At 38.9% G+C, this 23,878-nt stretch overlaps 1 protein-coding gene across 6 annotated transcripts in view; it reads right to left on the bottom strand.

The window, feature by feature from the left end:
* Positions 1–23,878, bottom strand: part of GRIA3 (glutamate ionotropic receptor AMPA type subunit 3) — a 151,709-nt gene that overhangs the window by 100,585 nt on the left and 27,246 nt on the right. For all 6 annotated transcript variants that reach the window (XR_008462689.1, XM_054169490.1, XM_054169491.1 and 3 more), the window contains exon 3: positions 15,380–15,619. Coding sequence is in view for 5 of the 6 variants with exons in the window: in XM_054169490.1 (XP_054025465.1) it covers positions 15,380–15,619 (240 nt within the window). In the remaining variant the exon portion in view is untranslated. The remainder of the gene's footprint in view (positions 1–15,379; positions 15,620–23,878) is intronic.

Raw genomic sequence — 23,878 nt, 5'->3', positions numbered from 1 at the left:
GGATCACACAGAAACCATTAGAACATCATTTTTATTAGTTTACGAAAAACTAGTTTCCCTTGTGGCACAATGATTCCTGTTTTTATTGCTCCTAGACTCTGGTCTCTGTGTGGCAATTGAGGCTGCTACTCTTCATCCTGCAACTCATATAAATATACCTCTCTCTAGTAACTAAACTAATCCTAATTTGCAATTTTCCAGTAAAATGCCCAATGAAGCCTCTTTCCCCCCCTTCATTCTAATGTCATAATCATTAATTATTTGCTTAGAATAGTTCTCAAGGATACCCTTTGTGGTAGATGGTGTAGAAACAGAGAGCAAGAATGTATTCCCTCCCCACCTTCAGTAATGACTGCAGGCTAAGTACAACAATTAAGTGGATTTCTACCATCTGACCTCAAGATTGATATACAATATGACAATCAAAATATTACAAAGTGGCCTGCAATAAAACTTCTCATTATTCATACAATGAACACATTGTTCCTAAGCAAACATTTTAAATAGCATCCATTATTCATGTGAAGTCCTAAAAATTACCTATCTGGGACTTGGCAAAAAAGAACACATTTGAATATCAAAATATTGGAGAATTTTTCATCTTCTTTTACAATGATTTTGTACAAGTTTTTATCCCTATGTTACAATTTTTCTTTCAAATGGACCTGTCAATAAATTATTTTTAAACATATAAGGTCTAATCCTCACCTGTGTTATTCTGTATTGCTTCACTACAAAAAATGGAATGAATGCCTTACTCTATGCTGAGGCATATTCTGATTTTACACAACTGAACTGACTCGGTTACACTCAGTAGCAGTCTGAATTCCCTTCAGCAGAAGTTTTAATGTTATAAACATTTTGACAAAATCCAGCTTTATAGTCAGAGGGAGGTCACTAAAGTCACAAAACCACTCTCTGCAGAAAAATGCACATGAATATCCCATAAACCAACACCATATCCATGCAAAGTGAATAGCACTTAAAACTCAAGAACAAATGACATCATTGCTCCCATTATCTTTTTATCCTTAATTTTCATAGGAGACAAAATAAAGTGTTATGAGGATGCAGCTGGCATCTAAAATTCTCTATAAGACAGTCGATGGTGTGTTTATTTTGCCCACTGTGGCCAGTTTTTGAAGGTCGATGAAGAGATTACTTAAATTAAATCTAAACTGTAATGGTCTACAGCTGCTAGCACTTAATATGTTTGCATTCATATATATTATTAATGAAAATTCAGTGTAATTCTATACACTGCAAACTTTGGAAGGCACTGTTCTTATTTAGGCTTCCAGATGTGCAGTTTCACAATAATTCTTAACCTAATGGAAATTACCGCTGTATAAATGGGAATTCATAATCAAACAGCTAAGTCAAATACCTCCCTGTAAGGAAATGGTGCTTTAAAGCATAAATATCATTACATGGTTCATGTCCAAAGGGAATCATTGCTTGATCTTATACGTTATGGATGCAGCCAGACTGTTCTCTAATTTGTAGCATAAGGAAAACACACAAACCAAAATGGTCATTATTCAAATGTATGCCTTTCACATCCATTTTGTTGCGTTCTTTGAGAACGGTAGCTAAACGGCTCCAGAGAGGGCAACCACAACAATAACTACACTAATACAAAACACATGCTTTATCTGAAGGCGCAATTTGCACTTTCATCACCATATCTTAAAACAAATAAGCAATGAAGCAACTCTGAAAAATCCTCCAGGGCACCCAAATTCACGTTAAAATGTGGAAAATAACTACCCTTTTTATGTTATTGGTTTGTTTGTTTGTTTCTCTTGCTTAAGCAGGACAACTGCCACACTGTGATGAATTTGTTTCAAATGCCTGTGTTCAAACCATCTCCATGATGGGGAATATGTCTAAAACCAACACACACTAATGTAACGGAGGCAGTTACTTTGTAAGGCTTTTTTTAAAATAGCATAGCATGAAACTCAAACTGTCAGTGAATAAATTACTGCTGCCTCGAGGCTGCAATAACTTATGCATCCTTCTATTCACCCCCTCATATACTTCCCCTTTCAAAGAAAAGCCCAGATCTCCCCTCCCGCCCCCACCTCTCCACCTCTTTGTGGCACTGGTTACAATGTCATTAAAAATACCATTCTGTGTGTAGATGAGGGAGTGAGAGAACTGCATAGCAAGTGACAGAAGAAACAAACAGGAGGGTTTGGGGGGGTTTATTGTTGTGAAAGCCCTGCAAAAAGTGTTACTGCAGTAATTACGTGCTCATGGAACTCATTATTATTTGTCCACAGCCAGGTAGAATTTGATTTTATTTCTTTAATAAAAATGTGATCTAATTTAAGGTTATCATTGTCAGATCATCGACAAAACCAACCGATCGATGACGCTACTACTACTAAGCAATAGGCAATTCTATCTACAGAGCAATTACTGACACCACTATCGTCAGCTGAAAGGTTTGATCTTGCCGAGCCAAACAATGTCAGAAGACTGGTTTCTTTATTTTTCATTTTCCTTTTTTTTGGGTGTGTTTTCCTCCCCATCCCCTTAAAGAATAAAGCCTTATCTTTCTAATAAAAGATGTTCTAAACTACACAAACTAAAGACTAATATTTGCTCCCAAAATCACAATTTCCCTTTTTTTTGAGCAGAGGCGGGGGGAAAGCCAGTGAGAAATAAGACTGCAGCAAACAGCACTCTTTGATCTAGAAACACATTTACAATATCCTCAGTCTTAGGAGCAGATCATGACACAATCCAGTCTAGACTACAATGGTGTCATGTGTATATAATGCTGGCAAAATAATTAAACTGCACTGAAAGGATTTTATACTGCAGTTCTGACTTCAACTCATCAAATTAAATTCATCATGAATTAACGCACACAGGCTGAGGTCGATGTGGTATATGACTTTGACATTTCACAAAGATGAGTGACAATTATGGATTCTTTCATGTATTTTAAATGGCTCAGCAGGACATAATGGCAACTGAAAATTACGTCAAAGAGAGGCAATATACTGTTTATAACGTAACTCTATCCAACATTTTAGTTAATTTGGTGCATTCATCCACTAGAATCACTCATATTTGGGTATCAACTATAGCACTTACACTGAACTGAAGGCACCCAAGAGTTTTAATAAATGCCTTCCCATGTTAATTCTGAGACTACATAATTATTTTTATATTGCCAAGAGGATCACAGAATAAATCTACAAAGCCCTTGTACTACGTACTACGCTACACATACCTAGCATATATGCTACAAAAATAACAATATTACATGCTTAGAGTGATCAGCATGAACCATCTTGCTAAAAAGACACCTGAGAGTGTCTGCATTATTTGCTGTATTTATCTGATGGATTTGGAGTGTTTAAAATATCCTAAAGTACCCTGAGAAACGCTGTAATGATCACTGTCATACATTTTCTTCTTTGGAAAAGTCTTCCTAACTATGAGTCTTGAGATCTGGACAGCTTAAAAAAAGCTCAGAGCCATTGTCTTTGAGACTAGACTACTTCGTATTCCAGGCCACAGGAACATCATGAAAGGAGGGAAATGGCTTTTTGGTGATCGGTGGTCATTTCATCAGGCTAGACTAGAACAGCCAGAAGGAGCCTCTGTTAAATGCTCACCACATGTAAGTACTGATTACAAAACATCACAACCAAACAAAGCAAATTGGAACTGTCCTTGGCCTTAGGCAGTATGGTTTAATTCTCAAGTACAACTTATCAAAATATGAGTTATCAAAAATCAACATGACTAGAGAGTCAAGAAATAAACTCCTAACTTCAGCCTATTCAGCTGGAGGTAGGAAAGATGTCCTTCAGGTGCAAATCCAGACTCCAAGGCCCACCTACTTCACAGACCAGTGCCTGAGGGATCTGTCCCTAAAAACTGAAGGAGAAACACCTAAGCAATAAAGGGGATATTTTGCTGTTGTAAGAGATGACAATTCTGTGTTTAATCACATAAAGCAACTAAAGAGGAACCCTGACTATATGCTGCTGTGCTGTGCAAATCACTGGCTGATGATTTGTTTCTTTGGGCTGCTGACAACCAAGGAAAGTCAGAAATATTTCCAAGTGCAAAGTAACAGGCTGTGAACATGATGAGCTTAGGATCGGGAAGAATAAAATCTTAGGTCACCTTTCTCTCCCAGTAATTCTTTGCATCATGAAGCAAAAGAAGCAGCCAGAAAAAGCTATGCATCTAGAGCTGAAGAGATGAATAATTATTTGTTACAGAGAATAAAATTAATGTCAGGAATTTTTCACTTTTTTCTTTAGAGATTAATACTTAATGACTTAATGGAAGTATTTTCCATGCCACTCCACTACAGTAGCACACTGTCTTATAGACCTTCTGAAATGCATGCTCACAGTCCTGTACTACTGTAAACTGCAAGGACAATTTAATAATAGAAAAAAAGGCGGGGGGAAAGGAAAAAAAAAAGTGTTATTTCAAATGTCTAATGAGAAACCACAAAAGTGGTTATCACTGTAACAGAAAAATCCTTTTAAAACTACTTAACAATATGAGGCCATTTTACCTGCCAGCTGAATGGGTTTGTCATATATGCATTCACATCTATTTTTCTTCTACAAAGCATTCAGGTCATCTTTAGTCTTTCTGAGACAGCTGGTATTTTGTGGAAAGAAAAAGCTATGTAGTCAAACCAGTTTGGTAAATTCTCTCGAGTCTGAAAGAAGAAACTACATCTAAAAGGGCACAGCGTTGTAGATAAAGGAAGGCATTGAAGCTACAACCAATAGATTTCTTCATATGAACTTCATGTCAAACACCACTTACTTAACTACCTTAAATGCAAAGTTTCTTAGTAATCCATTACAAGTTTCTTCAAAAGACCAAGTATTTTTCTAGGTGAGAAGGGACATTCATGATGAAATTTAAGGGAGTTTTTGTGTTCTTGATGTTCTGCACATCTCTTAAATCAAAGCTCACTGTGCTTTCAACTTAACAATGGTGTTTCCATATATGAAGTAGTGGCAGATCAGGTTGTTAACCTGCTGATCAGTCCATTGAATCTTCTATCTGAAAAACATGTCTGCAAACCCTGACATGCCTCGTACAGACAATATTGACCGTTACTGCTAGAGACCATCAACTGTAAATCACTTCAAAATCACAAAGCCTTTAACAAAGCTGAATGCTATGCAGTCCTGTATGAAAAGAAATTCAAACTGCATATGAAGCCTCTCTCTTAGTAGTGAGGAAAGAACATTGTCATTGCTTAGCTGAGAACCTACTTTGGAGTATCTGAGGCCACTCTTTGAAAGCAGAACCTTTGATTTACTAACTTATTAAGAGACTCCACTTTACTTATATATTCTTCATGCATGAGAGAAATCTCCCTTGTGTTTGTCATTTATTACCACTTGCAACTATTATAGTCATTCCATTAAGCCACAACAGCCTGTGCTCATTCCACACAAGTTCTCCTGGTGAAACATTCATTTGTCTAGGATAGGATCTTCTCACTATTGCATCCCACAAATGTGTGAGGTCTCTTGTAGTGTATGTAGAGAATCTGCTCCCTTGTTGTGAATAAGAAACAACCATCATTCCACAATGTACCATGGGCTATCAATAGTAGCTATCACTCAGGTTAAGAATAAACTATTTCTAGGGGAAGAAAGCTGCAAAGGAAGAGTAAACATCAAAAACCAACCAAACAAACCCCACAAAGCCAAACCAACGATGAAATAAATACACTTTTAAGAATAATACCATGATAAATAATTCCATCTTAACTGCATGAAGATATAGGGTGTCAAAACATTATCACTTTGGAAAACATGTCATAACCAGAACATGCTACTCCACTGAAATACATAGCAGAGTTCACATATTAATGCCATGTTACAGATCTCTCTTCTTGATACGTACCTGGAAGTTGCTTCATCCTGATTCCATCACTGAACAGTACCATTTTCATCAGCCCCACTCAAAGTACCAATCATCTTATGCAGACTTTAAGTCTGCAAAACAGTTCACATCCATGAACAGAATCAGCACAACTCCCCAGAAAAAGCTATCCAGATGCCCAAGATACCAAAGGCTTCCAGTCTTTAAAGCTATGCTACATGTACAAATGCAAAAAAAATAATCTCAAGGTATCTTTAAGTAAATTCCTTGATCTGTTGGGTGAGATGGGTTAAAAAATAGCTTTGATAAAAATTTACTCACAGTCTTTTTCACATAGGTATTACTTTTAACAGCCTTCTTTTCTATTCTAAAATGTTCCATCTCCTCTCTGAGATCAGCAAATTCCACCTTGTCTTCTCTGGTTCCAAGTGAAGCCTCCCCATCACCTCTACGACTTGGCTTTGTGTCAGCTCCTTGCCCTTGTCTCAGAGCAAAAGGGCCAACAACTCCTCTCATGTATCTTTTCAGCTCTGCCCCCACCCCGCCACCTGTGTTTGGAAACTGTCTTGAAGCTTTGCTTCACAAAATCTGGAAATGTGAGATCCTGGCCATTTAAGCATTGCTGATACACACACAAAATCAACTGAGAACAAAAGCTTCTGCCACTTAAATTACTTGTGCACACAATAAAAAGATTTAAATGTTATGGCTAGATCAAAAGTTGATAAAACATGCATATTTATGAACAGCTAAATATTTAAATGCATGCACTTACACAAGTCAGTTTATAAATACAGTTTGCAGACTCTCTCTCTAAGGCATGGGAGAGTGGCAACCCTGCCAGTTCTCCTGTTTACTACATAAGGTGTTCTGGGCCTCAGCTCATGCTCCTCAGAGTTCCAGCTGCTTTCATCAGGTCCACAGTGGCCACACAGATTCTGCTTTAGGCTTCCAGAAATTATTTATCGAGGACTTTCCCATTCATACTCTGTATCCTGAATGTTCTGACTTGGTCTTACAAGCTGATTTCACATGAAGCTAGGTCAGATTCTGATGCGCTCTCAGCCAGAACTGGACTCACACTCAGTGTGAGCGAGGTTACTGTAACACCCTATAACAAGACATCATTATGCGTGGATGGAAGAACGGATATCACATCACTGCTGCACAAGCAGTACCAGGGCTTTGTCACACCATGCTCTTGCTCTGGTGATCCTGTTTTTCTCCATGAATGGGCTGACATACTTCCCTTTCCTCATGGGGTCCATAAAACAAGACAAATTTATGGCACATGTGTAGATAGTCCATGCGCTGTTGGAAAATACTGGTGACAGTAGTGCATGTTCTGAGACCTTCAAGGGATGCTCAGGCATTCTGCTGGGGCATCTCAACACCAAACTGAACCCACTGTGTACACACAAAGCTCACAGAGGCACAAAGCTGCACTACAGAATACTGCGATAAACTCCATGCTGATGGTCTTCAGCTGCATCTTAGTCTTACCAGTATGATACATCCCATGCTGGAGGACTTTCAAATTTGATTCACTCCTCTTCTTCATAAGCTAGATAAATGGTTTAAGTGATTATCAGAAGTAAGCTAGACAAATAGCAGCTAATGGGAAAGATCAGGAGAAAAATGTTTAAGGCTCTCAGTCCATTCTCCCACACAAGGTCTCAATGTTTGTTTGGGAAAGGATCAGTAAAAGGGCTTTCTTCTGTTACCTGTGTACCACAGAGACCAAGATAAAAGGACTCTGTATGAGACTTTAGAGATTTCAGAAGGAATAAATGGAGAGTGGTTATCAAAAGCTAGATTTAACTATTCAAGCTCAGATTATTATCATGCCCAAACACATTTAGGCAGTAAAGTTGTACAGTAAAGCAATCCTGGAATACTTCAGTTAAGGTTCTGGCATGTTTCCTGAATAGAGCCTTGGTTCCTATGTTGTATTGATGAATGCAAGGGAGCAATGTGCCCTAAATAAGAATCATAGAATCAGTCAGGGTTGGAAAGGACCACAAGGATCATCTAGTTCCAACCCCCCTGCCATGGGCAGGGACACCTCACACTAGATCAGGCTGGCCAGAGCCTCATCCAGCCTGGTCTTAAACACTTCCAGGGACGGCGCCTCAACCACCTCCCTGGACAACCCATTCCAGGACTTCACCACTCTCATGGTGAAGAACTTCTTCCTCATGTCCAGTCTGAATCTCCCCACCTTCAGCTTCATTCCATTCCCCCTAGTCCTATCACTACCTGATATCCTGAGAAGTCCCTCCCCAGCCTTCTTGTAGGCCCCCTTCAGATACTGGAAGGCCAGAATGTGAAGATTTGCCTCCTTTGTCAAGGTAAATTACTTACATTTCATGCAAACATTGCTAAGCAGCATCCGTGCTTTTGTATTCCATATAAATCCAAATTCTAGACTTCAGAAGATTGTAAAGTCACTTGTTCCCAAAAGGTTGATAGTGAAAGAAACAGATCATTTTCTCATTGCACTTAACTATATGAATTATGATTGTTCTTTAAATCTAAACAATGGATTTTCTACCATCAGTCTTTACACTGTGTTCACTCTCTATTGTACCAGAGCTTGAAAACTTCAACATACATCACATCCTCTCAAGCAAACCCATGCAAAATATGCAACATTTTGTGCCTGTGTTGCAAGCTGTCTGTTGCTGAGAGCATGACTTACAAGAAAATTTCTGGATGGCAGTTACTCGGACACATGATTCTTCAAATCTACAGACCTGTGATGCCTGTTCCCAAGACGTGGAGGCTGAGCCTCAGCTCGGGAGCTCTTGCCAAGATTTTATTTCCCACTGTGCATTTTCCCAGTATATAAAGTAGTAGGAAAGCAGAATGAGACAGCTCATCTACATAGCTACCTAAATGCCAGCAATTGATATTGCCTACATGCCATCCCTATGATCCTGGGCTGCTGTCCAAAACACTCCTGCATAAGAGCCAAGAAACTCACAAGAATCAAGGTTTGCAGTAACTCTCCCCCTGTTCTTTCACCTTTGGTGTTTTATAGGTTTCCAAACATGCTTTGCATGTTCCATTATTCTCCACCATAGACTGGTATTTACAGAAGATAATGTCAAGATTTTAAATCCTTTCATACTTCTGAAAGTGTAAGTAAAATACGTTGCATCAGCCTCATAGGTGTAACTGAGAATTAAACAAGTAGAAACACACTAGCAAACAAGAATTCTAATTTTGAAGTGGAACAAGTCCTTGCTTAATTCTGAGAAAACTGTGAGCCAGACTTAAATATTTTTTCCTTCATGGAATAACTCCCCTGCTCTGAGAATAAATATGTTAATGAATGGTTCAGCTATTGATTCTTTTGACATTTGACTGTTTGGCAGGTGTGAACTTCAGAATCTGCTAATGCTGGTGCAGCTGCTACCACCAGTTTAATTTTTCCCCTTTATTGAAGAATGATCTTTATAAATGAAGATAAAAGTTCCTGACACGCAGAAAGACAATAAGGTGTTTAACAAATGAGCTCTGTGGAAGGACTATCTGCTGATGGAAAATGCTTATAAACAGGAGTCAGCCATTCTTGTTGGATTATGTTTGTCATTGCTGTGTTCTGCAGAGACTCAGCCCACCAGAAAAAAAGTCCCTAGAAACGTACCAGGTACTAAAGCAGATTCTTTATAGATTCCACAAAAACTAATCTTACTCCAGATGTTTTGCAAAAAAAGATGTTATGTTATACATATCACTAATTTTCAGCACAACTCTTATTTCATGAAAAAGTAATAAATCCATCAATGTAACTTTGTGAAAGATATAATGAGTCTGATTCTTTCTTTTATCAGCTCAAATCTCTCATTCTCCAGGGAAAGCAGTACAGAAGTGTCTTGTCCTTTGACAGCAACAGATAACTAACCTCATTTTGTAAAAGCAGAACTAAACAGAAGAGTTATTCTTTGTTTTCAGCAGAAGCAGTGAATCAGATCTCATCGCCTTGTACTGAACCCAATTTAAGGCAATTTGATGCCTTACGCATAATCGTTGAGAAGCTTACAGCTGTATCTTTAAGACAAAACAACACAAAAACCCTGTTTTTTTACCTGGCATTTCTCTAAGCAAAAGGGTATCAGAAGGTTTCACATTTAAAAGGAGCGGGACAGCTCCCATCTGTTACGTTCAGGTCAAATTTTTGTGTTTCTGTGGTAATACAGATTAAAGATGTAACTTCTTTTAAAGCAGGTCACTTCAGCTGTTCTTAGCTAACATGGGGCTTTAGGCAAACACTTCCACACTTCAGACTTCATCTTGCCAGTGCTAGCCAAATAAATAAAAGATACCAGCCAATAATAACTTTGTTTACCAAGGCTTTTTCCACCCTTGATTTCAGTTATCACTAGATGTCTACTGACTCAATCAAAACAAGGTGACATGGCACTCTGGGACATGATTTAATGGCCATGGTGATGTTAGGTGAATGGTTGGACTTAGAGGCTGTTTCCAAGCAAAACAATTCTATGACTCTATACTAATTTCAGATTTAGAGAGGTATTTGGTTACAATGGCATAAAGACTGTGATCTATTTGTACCTCTGTCTAGACTGAGCTCCCATTGTGCAGGTAGGTATTACATAGACATCAAAGTCACTTTCCTGTCCTGTGACAATTCCTATGATCTGAAGGAAGAGGAAGACGACTTGATGCACATCACAAAAATCACTTGGTGTGATTTTGTTTAAATGATCTGCATGACAGAAATCAATGTCTTTGTGCACAGCAGGTATGACAAATCAAAGTAACTTAGGACAAAACGCCTGTGTTTTGCTGACAGATGGGAAGTGAACAATCTGTACAAAACTGTTTCTCAGGCAAAAATAAACCGAAACGTTACTTAAGAAACATGGAAATGTAAATAAGAGCTTCAGTATTACAATCTACTGTATCATTTCTGTAATTAAATGTGATGTGCTTCATACTTTCACACAGCATTGTCTAAGGAAACCACAAGCTTACCTCTCCATATATTTATATGAATGCTACTCAGGTCCATTGACTTCTGTGGGATAACATCTGGTTTACAGTAAAAGTAAAGCAAGAGGAGAAACAGACCTGGACTAGAAATAAACCTCAGGGTTTTGATGAAACATAATCCTCAGCATGAGATGCAAAAGGTGACTTTCCTGACAACTGCTACCCAAATTCTTAATAGCTTTCTGTATGCAACCCCATCTCATTTCATCCTGACATAATCTTAATTAGTCTTAGTTCTACTGCAGAGAAGCCTACTGAGGCAGTTAGCACCACATAATTAATCAGTTATTTTGCACGCATCACAGCAACCAACAGTGTCAACCTACTGATGTGAGTTAATACAAACAGAAATCGACCCTGCCTTTCCCTTTCACATGAACCAGAAGCATGTGGCATGCAATGAACATATGACTATTTCTTCTATACGCTGCCTAATGTCCTTCCCTTAGCAGCCATTTCCTACTGCATCATTACTCTCTGTAAAGTATATTTTATTTTTTTTTCCTGTTGGTGCTAGGAGGAGAACATGCAATTTGTTATTTCTCTCAAATTTCAGTTTCTTCACGGAGGAGTATGTCCAGCAACTGAAATAAGCAATGATAAGCCATAATTCTTGCCAATGGAATTCATGAATCTCACATATTATTTTTTCTTTTTGTGAGTTTTTGCAATTTTTAAGGAACTTAATTTTGCACCTGCACATAAATGTGCATTTGAGAGCACAGTCTGCCAAATTCAGTCATCTCATAGCAACAGAAAATAGTGTTCTTACAAATACAAACATATACAATGTACTCACTAGCTCAATGGATTTAAAGCTTCACCACCTATCTATGTAATTGCAGATTTTAATTTTATTCTATTGTTCAAGCTCTAGCTTTTGTCTTCATTGCAGGAGCCAAACACCACAGTATTGTGCCCAATGTCACTGAGGGGGAAACGATATAATTATGTGATTTGATGGTAAAGAACAAAAAAAGCCACTGCTTTTAGGGAAAGCAATTTTATACAGCTGATTCTCCATTCTCCTAGCTGAATGGACTGAAATAGTTCAATAAGCTGCATAAAACCACAAGAAGTAGTTGATTCACTTTTGCATGGCATCTGTAATATGCTGTGGTATTTATTAATAGTAAATGCCATGTTTAATACATGTGTTGCTTCACCAGAATGCTGTAAGACTACTTGCAAGAACAACTTAGCCCATAACCAATATTCAAAGTAAGAAAGAGTAGCCTAATGTGTTGCGATTTCTCACATTCTCAGAACAAACCAGTGAGAAAATAATCTTTAGAAAAAGGCAGTATTTAAATCATAGTTTATTTCAGGAATTGACAGTAAACTGCTTAACACCTTGTCCTCTACAGTGTTTGTGCCCCAAAGCAGTTAAGTATCTAAGATGGGTAATATTAAAGATCGTGGCAGCTCCAGTGTTTTCATTTCCAGTGGTATCTCAGGACAGGAACCTGTACAGCCTGTTCACCAACTGACACAAGGAGTCATTCACCATTACTATTGGTCAACCTTTTTGTTTTTCTTTTTGTTTTTGTTTTTTAATTTGAATGCCTATCACCTGAAATTATGCAGCCTGTTGGAACTACCAAATACTTCAGGTGCTGTTGTCCAAGATTACTATTCATCAAAGGAGTCTGTCTGTTTCTCCATACCTAACTTGTACTGCCTCTCCCAACTTATATCAGTCTTCTTAATTTATCAAACAAGAGCAACAGGGGCACATGTATAGGAGGGAATGATAACATCATATCCCAACCAACTCAAAGCCCATCTTCAAACTACCTATCTACACTGATGACTTTTTCATCCTAAAGATACAACTGTCCTTCATCTTCTAACTCTGAGCTACATGTTCACAGAACAACTGTTTCAGCTGGAAAAGAGTTCTAACATCATCAAGTCCAATTATTGACCCAACACCACCACAGCCATTAAATGATCTCTCAAAGTGTCATATCCACACATTTCTTGAACGCCTCCAGGGATGGTGACCCCACCACATCCCTGGGCAGCCTGCTCCAATGCCTGACCACTGTCCCTCAGTCAAGAAATCCCTCCCAATACCCAACCTAAATCACCCCTGGTACAACTTCACACCATTTTCTCTTGTTCTATCACCTGATACTAGGGAGAAGAGACCAATCCCTACCCTACTTCAACTTCTTTTCAGGGAGTTGTAGAGAGCAATAAAATACACAAACCACAAACTGTGTAGCAGTTGAGCTCTGCACACCATTTGTTAGTGATGTTGCACAACAAGTTCAAGTTAAATTAACTCCTCCACTAAAGAAGGGGTTTATGTAGAAACAATGAAAATAATAATTAATAATCCTTCTATCTAACCGCCTCCCCTGCATCTGCTTGTGAGGACTTCTAGCATCTACACACATAAATAATAAAAAGGAACAGATCAACTGTATTATTTAATGGTTCAAGAAAGGCTATGAGGGTTGGGATTTTTTGCGGCTGACTCAATTAAGCAACCACAGGATTTGTAGTTGTTTGCACTAGGGTGCTGCAGAAGCCACCAGCCTTAATTTTGAGACTGCAAGACCAATGAAACCCTGCTGTACCTGGCATGGAATCAGGACAGGGAAACCTGAGGCTGCACTTTGATGTTTGGGCTGTGTTTGAAATGCATGACTCTGATGAGTTTCTGTCAGGTTACACTTACTGTCTGCAGGCCCCCAACACATGCTGGCCCTGTCCCACTCCAGATGGGTTTTCCTTCCCACAACACTGTGGGGGTTAAACCCCTGCTCCCCTTCACCCATCCCCTCAACTCCCACCAACTGTGCCTCACCCAGGGCTGCTCAGACATCACTCTAGGGCCAGCTCCTTGTATTCTACCATGGGTATTGCAAGTATGATGTGAATGGCAATTTGAGACAAGAGGTAGAGGGCAACAGAGTTCAAGCCAGATTCCTGGGGCTAATTTTGCCAGCAAGAGCTGTATTTTATCCTGTGATTAAAATCTGAGTATGAACAAGGCAAAAAAGAAGTCTAGACACAACGGTTCCAAAAGGATTAGTAATCATAATAAGCTCACAATTAGACTGTGTCTACCTAAAAATTACCTGAGAAATACAGAAAAAATGCAAGTCTGAATCTGCAAGTCTTCCCTCATGGCTTCTGTTAGCATGTCAGTCCAGTAGTCATATCATCTAGACAAGTTCTAATGAAACCCCTACTGTTTTGTATCATTTTTGCAGTCTGAAGTGCCAAATTTCTTACTAGGCATGATCTTGGATGATTGACACATCTCTTTGCAAGGTGGAGTACATTAGCCCTAATCGCAATAAGTTTCATCAGCCCTGAAACCTATCACATTTTACTTTACCACGTGTTGCAAAGTTTATCACATTTGGTCATATTAAACCATTCCTACTCTGACAAATGGCATATGGAAGCCTGGGTAGTAGTTTTAAAAGATCCAAAAATTAATGTCACTCCTATCTTCTCCATACTTACCTACTTTAGGACTTGATCTTTATCAATATGCAATATGTTAGGGTATCAGAACCTTGTCATGGGAGCAAGGAATGGAATCTAAGCTTCTTTTGCCCCATTCAGACCCCTCTGAAGGTCTTCAACTTGTTAATCATAAAGCTGGTACAAAGGGCACTGACACATCTACCTGATGCAAAAAACACTATCCAGGTGAAATCTGTAACCAAGCAAATCTGTACACTCAGACCAGGTGTCAACATCTGCTCCACAGAAATATTCAAGATTCCTCAAAGCAAATGTTTTCTGATGCTTAGATCTCTTTTTGACAGGATTTGCTACCTGTGATGCTTCTTAGTTAACCATTAGCTTAAATACAAAAACACAGGTGTAATGTTTTCACTTAGTAAAAGAAATCCCTGGTCACTCTTGCCATCGATCTAAATTCCTCTCTGGATACCCATGTGACATATCTAGAGCATCTTTTCTCCAGCAGAGCCTTTAAGCATTTCATGCATTATATTCTTAGATGGTTATTGATGCCTAGACATTTCCAGAGTGTATCTCAGCATGACATGTCCAGTGAGAGGAGAAAGGCACATTTCTATAAAGTGGTGTGGGAATTGCAATGTCACGCACAGTGGAAGGTCTTGCTTAACAGCCTACTTCATAGCGCCAACTTTATTTATTTTGCAAGAACTCAAAGACTCTGGCAAGTGTTGAGTCTGTGGTTCCATGGAAACCAGGTATTCCAAATTGAATGCTTACACTGCTAAAGCTATCCCTCAGACAATCTCTTTATAAACAACCAGTAATATGAGAATGCCTTCTTTCCATTTACCCATTTATTTTGCTTTCTCCAGAATAAGCTTGTTTTGCAGGGCCATCAGAATGTGCTACCTGCATCCAATAGGAAATTGGTATGGGCTGCACATTTGATTCTGGTAATACTTATAGCAAGTTATGAAATATAAAAATCACATAAAATGATAGTGCTTACCCCGCTCTGTGTCATAGAGGTACACAAACTTTTCCCATTTATAATGAGTCAAGAGACTCAAGATGGCTCCTTTTAATGCTGGACGCATCTGGATGACAAACTGTACATCTGCATCTGTTGGGAAGCTGGGTGTGACAAAGGATGTGTGAAGGGCTCCACAAAATGACGTCAGTGTGTTCATTGACATCTGGTCATAGAATCCAAAGATGGCGTAAACTCCTCTGGAAAACTGTGAACAGACTAACAAAGACAGACAGGGGTGTTAAAATCTGACATACAATGGATGCAAGCAAACTTTTAAACTACATTTGCAGTAGGTTTTCTAAGCAATCCTGAAATCGTTCTGCATGATGCAGCAGACAAAGTGAATTCATGAGACAATATATACTAATTTCCGTGTAGCTGTGAGTTGTACCAACTTTGTCAAAATTAGATTGGCCTGAGCACATTTCTGATTGTGATTTGTCCTGCTATATGGCTATAATCCACCAATCTCTCCATATTTTTTAAATACACTTTTGGGATTACATTGCTTGTACCTTCCCTCCAAAGAGCAGCAGCTTCAGAGCTCTGTTAGCAGGTATGTAACAAATGACAGGTTTGCCTAAAAGTCAAAACGAGAAGATGCAGTTTTACCTTATTTATCCTGATAAATCTGCAGCTTATCCCACACCCTGATTCAGATCTGGTTCAAAGAAATCTGGATGGTGTATTCCTGTATAGTATACAACTCTGAAATCTTGCTATGAGATTTGGATGTGGCTTTTTCAGTGACAAGTCACGGTGGCTTCTTAACTAAGTGTATAGCTCATTAACGCCAATACATATGAGGAACACAGAATGTTGCTTAATGCAATGAAAGCTAATATCCCTTAAGATGGAGGTTTTCAGTCATTTACGATTCTGGTATCCTGAGGAACTCATCTAGTACCAGAGAATAATTACAATGCAATCAAAGGTGTTTTGTTTCACATGCACTTACCTGGGGAAACACTTCCATACCTTATAGACATTGGACAATGTTTTTGGACACAAAATTAGAGTATTTTAATTTACAAATGAATTTATAAATCGTGGGAGTTGCAGGGAAAAGAGGTAGGAACAGAGCAAACTTCCTGTGACCTGGGGTAGACTGCATCAGAGACAGTGAGGGAGCCGGATATGTGAGATGCTGGGGCTCTGGTTTGTAGTAAAGACTGCACAACTGAAATACACTGTAGCACAGCAGCACTTTTAAACAAAAACATTTCTGGACTGAGATGAGCCACTCTTATTTGTAATGAAAGTAAGTTTCCCAGAAAAATGTTCATTCAGCATTAACAATTTTGCTTGTCAAGAACTCAATTTAATGACAATTTTTGACTAGCCCCATTATCCACTTTTGCCAAAACATTGCATATTTAACCTTGCAAAAAGCAAGGGGAAATAATTGCCAGTAAAGAAGTCATGACTTTTGCACTAAAATACAGAGCATCATTACTGCTGAAAGTACCATCGTGAAACATTTCCTACCATAAATGCTACCATTCAGAATCACTAAAGCCTGTTAAAAGTAATTTTAAAACAGATCTTCACAATATCAGCTCATTTACACAGCAGCATGGATAACACCTCAAACAGGTAGTCAGGTGTGAAAATTCGATTTCTTCCTGGAAATCCAGATGCAAAAATAGAAATGCTATTAAGGAATTCCTTTAAGTGTTTAAGCCACTAAAACAGGACATGACAGAGTCATGGATACCAGCAGCAAAAAACAGGCAGCTGGTGGAGGCAGAAAAGAGATGCACAGGAGGCACAGAGATGGAATAAGGAGTGATTCCTGAAAGAAAACTTTGCTGAAGTTCTCAACTGCAGTAAAGATAAGAAAAGTTGTAATACAGCAAGAATTCATTCCCAGAGGCATGACTGAGGAACTAAATACACTGCTTCAAAAGTCATTCTGTTAAACTATATACCAGTGGGATATAAAGTAGAAAAGCTAATATAAAAATTATCTGCTGAAGTAACACGTAAAAGGCATTAACTTGCAGGTGAGAAAGAGGGAAAAATAAAGACTGCATTAGAAAGCCTGGCAGTCTCAAATCATTTCAACAGTACGTAAACCCTTTAATTCCATGGGAATAATCACTGAAGTAGGGTTAGCAGAGCTGAGTGTCCTCACATACACTGAGTCAGTACTCACAGATCAGGCTGCTTTTACATATTTATTAATGGCCTAGTTTACTAGTTTTTAAATGTAGATTCTGTACTGCGGAGAAAGCACCGAAGAGCAAGTATTCCAGGAAACATTCCTCCTTGCAGTCCAAACAAAACATATTCTCTAATGTCTCCTGACCCTAAAACCTCAGAGTTATTTCAAACGATCCTGGGTTTACCCAAGGCTCAGGGATGTTTCTGAACTGTGACTCCCATGAAATCTCTCAGATTTACAGGGAGACAGTATCTGAAAAAAGAGTTGTGAGGGGACTCGGAAAGCCACCATGCTGCCCAAGTGTAGGACTGTAATGAAAAGTTCAGATTAGCCCCTGTTAGGATTGCTAGTTCCCACACCCCAGAGTCACCACAGAGAACAGTTGCAGTGCTAAGGGTAAATGATAATGGCTGGCTCCAGCATGGAGCAGCTCCTCTGCACTGTGCTGGGAGCCAGCTGAGAATTGACCCCACTTACAATTTTGCTTGTTTTTAGTGGTATGACACTTAAGCACTGTGGTCAACAGCTTGGAAATGGTTCAAAGTTTCTGTCTTTGGGACAAAATGCTGTCTTGCAGGACTACTGTAAAACACTGAATTAAAAGTGTATTTATTTTCATAGCAGATTGGACTCATTTGTGCAAAGAGCCCATTCTCAATTTGTGAGTAATCTGAGGAAAAAAAATAAATCAGAGTCTGTGAACAAGCTGACCATAAGTGGGATTCTTTATAAACAATATCTAATAGCCAGCATGGAGCCCCTGTTTGTGTGGAGCATCCACGTGCAAGTGAGCGCTTCTGATTTGGCCTTTCAGGTATTTGCAATTTCCCCTCCACCCTAACGTTCTGGAGGATCAGCAACAATATCATTCAATAAGTGCATCTCCCTGCCCAGTCTTACTTCCTCTGACTCAGGTTTATATTGTCTGCAGATTGTTAAGATTTAACACTTCTACAAACTCTCTCTCTTCTACTACTTTTGAAACAAATCTCCATTTCTTCAGGTCCTCTGCCTATTTCTTACAGCTTATTCTACTTGACTATCTATTCTGCATACACTGTAGTATGCCAGTTCAATTTTACTGGTCTATTTAAAAGGCAAATAAACCTTTGTTTTTATAAGGAGAAGTTAAAAGGCCAATTATTGTGGACCTCAGTATTCATTTGCATTTCTGAATTCACAATTTTGTAGCATTAGGTCTTTTGTTTAGCTTGTGAGCTAATCTCCTACGTGATCAGATGAACCTACTGAATATCCATGAGCTCACAGACATACTACTTGTTTTCCAAAACGTGTAATTACATTAATTCTAATTACATTATTGTTCTAACATCACTGAGCCATACACAAAATCCATTAAAAAAAGCTAACTAAACCTTAGCTTTGAGCTCTTTCTCCAAACTTCATTCTGTTGACAATCGGAACAATCCTCATGGGTGAGTAAGAATTTGGGTGTTTTTCCTTAATTAATCACAGTTGACTTATGTTTGTTTTTCTCTATTTCAAAATTGCAGATGGTCAAACACACACTTTGGCTGTTGAAGAAATGATTTGGACACATCCTGATGCAACCTCATTTCTCAAAAAAAAAAAAAAAAGCTTTTTTTTTTTTTCTTCTTTTTTGCTGAGTTATGCCTTTATGAAACTACTCTTAATTGTTAATACTGTGGATGTGCATCTGTTTCTGAGGACAGCACATAACATAATCTGACCTGAAAATCTGCAGCTTCCACAAACAAGGGAAAGAGCTCCCAAGCAGTAATAATCCAACAGGGGATCATAAATAGATGTTACTTTGGGATTAGGTGCAAGGCGAATATTTATTAACAGAGTCTTAACCCTGGGCTTGTTCCCAGAATAAGTTTGCTGCCACATGCCATCAATTTCAGGAGAGGAAGGGATGCTGTGACAGAAGCCTGTGAATTCTCAAGCATGTCAAGAGATGATAAGGAACTTTCAGGTCATGACAGACTGGTGTTTCCTGCCAAGGAAGGAAAATGCTTAGAGCCAGAGTGGTAACAGTGGTGTGGTAAGCAGAATCTGCTTAAATAAAAAAAGGCAACCAAATGCCCCAATCAAAACAAATAAACCCCTTTATTCTGTATGAACAGCAGCTGAAGCATCTCAGTCATCAGTGGAACTCAATGGACCCCAACCTTCTGTTTTTACTAACTGTTCCATCCTCCCTCAAGTCAGCCCCACCATAAAAACTTGCTAAGATTAACCAGACACTTTTTTTTTCACACAGACCCCAGGAAGGCTTCAGGGTAGAATCTCAAAAGATGTCCCATTTCACACAAGTTATTAGATATTTTGTGTCTTTTTAAAATGTATTTTTCGCTTTCTAATGGTATTTACTACTTCTACATTTAGTGACTGTGAGTATTCCTGACACAACACAATTGTGTAGGCTCTAACATTTCTCCAGTCTGTTGCCTCGAAGCGAAAGTCAAAACTTATCTGACACCTTTTTTTAAATTCCCCTCCCCCTTCCAGTTCTTGCTATAAACAACTGAAGCACTCCTAGAAACAAGTAGGTTTCAATTTTGCTTATTACAGAAAAGATGCATAAAACCAACCAAAGAAATATGTCAATGGAGCGTAGAACAGAATCAGAGAATCATAGAACCGTTAAGGTTGGGAAAGACCTCTAAGACCATCAAGACCAACTGTCAACCCAACATTAATTACCATGACCACTAAACCATGCCCCAAAGTGCCACATCTACTCCACCACTTCCCTGGGCAGCTTGTTCCTTGGATTTTAACAGACCATTTCCACTAGATGGTATCATTAATGACTGATTTGTAGAAGTTGGCAGGCTCCTCACACATAGGGCATACAGCACACTTTTGCCTGGCGTCTAACAGCCTGGTGGCTCAGGAGTCAGGGGCTGGAGGTTACAATACCTCAGACAGTATTCCTTCTCTATTACAGTTTGGAGGGACAAGGAATTTCCCCTTTGTTAATATCATCTTTTTATAAAGTAGGTCTGACAAAATTAACCTGTGTCCAAGGAGCACTGCAAGGCATCACATCTCTTTGGGATGAACAGCATTGTAGGAGCATGATCACAACTGATATTATTGTGTGTTGCTCATACCAGTTCCTTGGTCTTGTGTTCTGTTTTCCTCAGCTGTGAAATAATTTTATTCCCTCCACTTTTTTCTGCCAATTGTCTTGGATTCCAGACAATTCTCACTGCCAGCCTCTGCCAACAGATTAATGGCATTACTTTATAATGGAATAATATGCCATGTATCTCAGAGCAGTTGCTATTTTCTAAGGTTCCATCCTATGACTTTCTTGCTGTAATACTGCAAAAAGTTATCATTAATGTCACTTCAGACAGTAAGCATATAGGCTCTTAGAGAGATCAACAATGCTCTACTGCTTATTTTCCCTTTTGTGTTAATGCACTGAATGAAAAGACACACTGTCTGTCTTGAGGCCTGGAGGGATCACCACCACACTGCCCCATAATGCAGAATGAGCTACATTTTGGGGGCTGCATGCAAAGAGACTTGAGAGGTTCCTTTAAAGACAAACTAATTAGATATATAAAAAAATTAATACTAAGTGAACTCCATTTACCTATGACAAATACAACCTGCTTGCACATTTAAAGTGCTAAGATACTGAATTCTGTCCAGAAGGAAATATTTCTGAAAATATCTATTTCTGAAATAGATAATAGAGAATATTCTTGGTGGTGGGAGGGAACCAAGCAGTTACTATCTGGAATTAGAGACAAATTCTCCTGAGATATTGGCTAGAACATCATAGCAAAGAATGTGCTTAATCCTTACACAAGGATTAATCTATTAATATTTTGTGAACCATTCCCTGGAGATGTTCAAACAACATGTGGAGATGATGGGACATGGTTTAATGGCCATGGTGGTATTAGGTCGACGGTTGGACTTGATCGTCTCAGAGGTCTTTCCCAAACAAAACAATTCTATGATTCTATAAATGCCCAGATCCAAGTATCCCCAAACATTCTCTAGTCAATATCCAATTCAAGATAACTTCTGTCATCCTATCACAATTTCATCATGCATTATCAAATGAGTCTATTTCTTAGCTGCATTGCAGAATGATGTCGCAACTCTGACGACAACTATAGGTGCTCAGTCCTGTACAAATATGTTGCCAAAACCTTGGTTTCCTTCAGTATGCCAAATTATTTATGATATACATGAATTGATTCATTAAACTTTACACATTTTGGCAATTAAATATACTTATACAGTCAAATAAAACCCGAACAATGTACGTTAATTTGCTCTGTGCTGGATCTTCCCTTCACACTGAAATATTTGTGTGAATTTTATGAGCATATGAAAAATGCCAGCTTGCAACAATAAAATAGGCCACTTAGGCTGAAACAGTGTTAGTAGGAACACCAGCAGCACAAAGCCTGATGCACACCATGATACCATTAGGTGCCTGTTGAGACCTGAAGGGAAAGAAGTGCATTATCTGAAGTCAGATCCTTTTAGACAGACAGGCTGATGAAAGGCACTGTTTCAGGAAGCACTCAAATGAAGGCAGCTGAAGTTCATTCAGGTATCACGCATCTTGTTCATTGGGAGCAAAATTTCTCCATTACCAAACTGCCAGTTCCAGGTATATGCAAATAAAATCTTTGCTGTTTTTTGAAGCTAGCTAATATATTTAAAATATCAATAAAAAGGACATCCTTGGGCACCAATATGTAAGACAGACTGATCATGACCTTGATTGCACTGAGAAAGCTGTGCATAGCTTTTTGAAAGTGGTGTTCATCTAGTCAGAGAACATATTGCAGGTGGCCTGAGCTTGGAACAGGCTATGCTACTTGTGCTGCTATTACCTGCTTGCTTGCTGTTTAATTCCCAAGCTGCTTCCAAACTTAGGGTTATGTAGAGTCTGTGCTACCTCTTTCCAGATCACTGGACACAAAGCTTAAAAAAATATTATAAATAATTTTGTGGAACCTCGCTGACACTCAAGCACAATGTTAGTATCGTGTCCTGCAAGCCAGCCAAATTATAATGCATGTTTCAGCATTACGTCTCAGCACTGGTTAGGGCACACCTTGAGTACTGTGTCCAGTTCTGGGCCCCTCAGTTTAGGAAAGATGTTGACTTGCTGGAATGTGTCCAGAGAAGGGCAACAAAGCTGGAGAGGGGTTTGGAGCACAAGCCCTATGAGGAGAGGCTGAGGGAGCTGGGGTTGCTTAGCCTAGAGAAGAGGAGGCTCAGAGGAGACCTTATTGCTGTCTACCACTTACCTGAAGGGAGGTTGTAGCCAGGTGGGGGCTGGTCTCTTCTCCTGGGCAGCCAGCACCAGAACAAGAGGATACAGTCTCAAGCTGCACCAGAGGAGGTTTAGGTTGGATGTTAGGAAGAAGTTCTTCACAGAAAGAGTCATTGGCCATTGGAATGAGCTGCCCATGGAGGTAGTGGATCACTATCACTGGAAGTATTTAGGAAGAGACTGGATGACTTGGTGCCATGGTTTAGCTGGTTAGATAGTGTTGGATGATAGGTTGGACTCGTTGATCTCAAAGGTCTTTTCCAACCGGGTTAATTCTATTCTATTATTTCACTTTCCATTAATAAGGGGAAAAAAATATATAATCACTGGCCATCAAGATTGTCTGTATTTACAACACATACCTGATGGCAGAAGAAACCCAGAACTCTATCCACTCAGTTTCCAGGAACAGTCTCAGCTTCTTATCAGTAGGTCCAAATTATAAAAAGATTTTCTTTAACTGGAATCATTATTACAGACTGATTTTTTTAAAACACCATGGATTTGGACTTCTACGAGAACATTCCTTTTGAAAGGCTCTGAAACAGATTATCATGGTTCAATTTGAAGTATAATCTACTGGAGTTTGAGGGAAGCAAAAGAGGGGTTTAAAGCTTAAAATGGATTAAAGGTGAGAGGAGATACGTGTGTGCCATACAAATCAACTGATTTCTTTGAAGGATGATTTAAAATGTATGTTAGGTATTTGAGGACTAAGGTATCAGAATACTACATTATCTTGCCTGTGTCTTTACAAGATGGATTTCAAGCTCTCAGATCAGGCAGCGCCAAGTTTAACCAAAGTTTCTATTTTTAAAGCCAACCTGGCAACCCACAATCTTCCACTGTTAACAGATCACTTTCTGTCCTAATCCCACCACCCTCAGAAGCTGCTCACAAGGGAGAATTCCTCAGAGTTTTAAAGGGAATCAAATGCATATTACACAGACTTTTTTTTTTTTAAAGAAAAAGCTCCTAGAAAGAAAAAAAATGTAACACAGTT

This window comes from Dryobates pubescens, chromosome 18 (genome assembly GCF_014839835.1).
Source record: "Dryobates pubescens isolate bDryPub1 chromosome 18, bDryPub1.pri, whole genome shotgun sequence".
Taxonomy (NCBI): Eukaryota; Metazoa; Chordata; class Aves; order Piciformes; family Picidae; genus Dryobates; species Dryobates pubescens.
The sequence above is the reverse complement of the archived record's forward strand: the minus strand, read 5'-3'. Positions and strand labels throughout refer to the sequence as shown.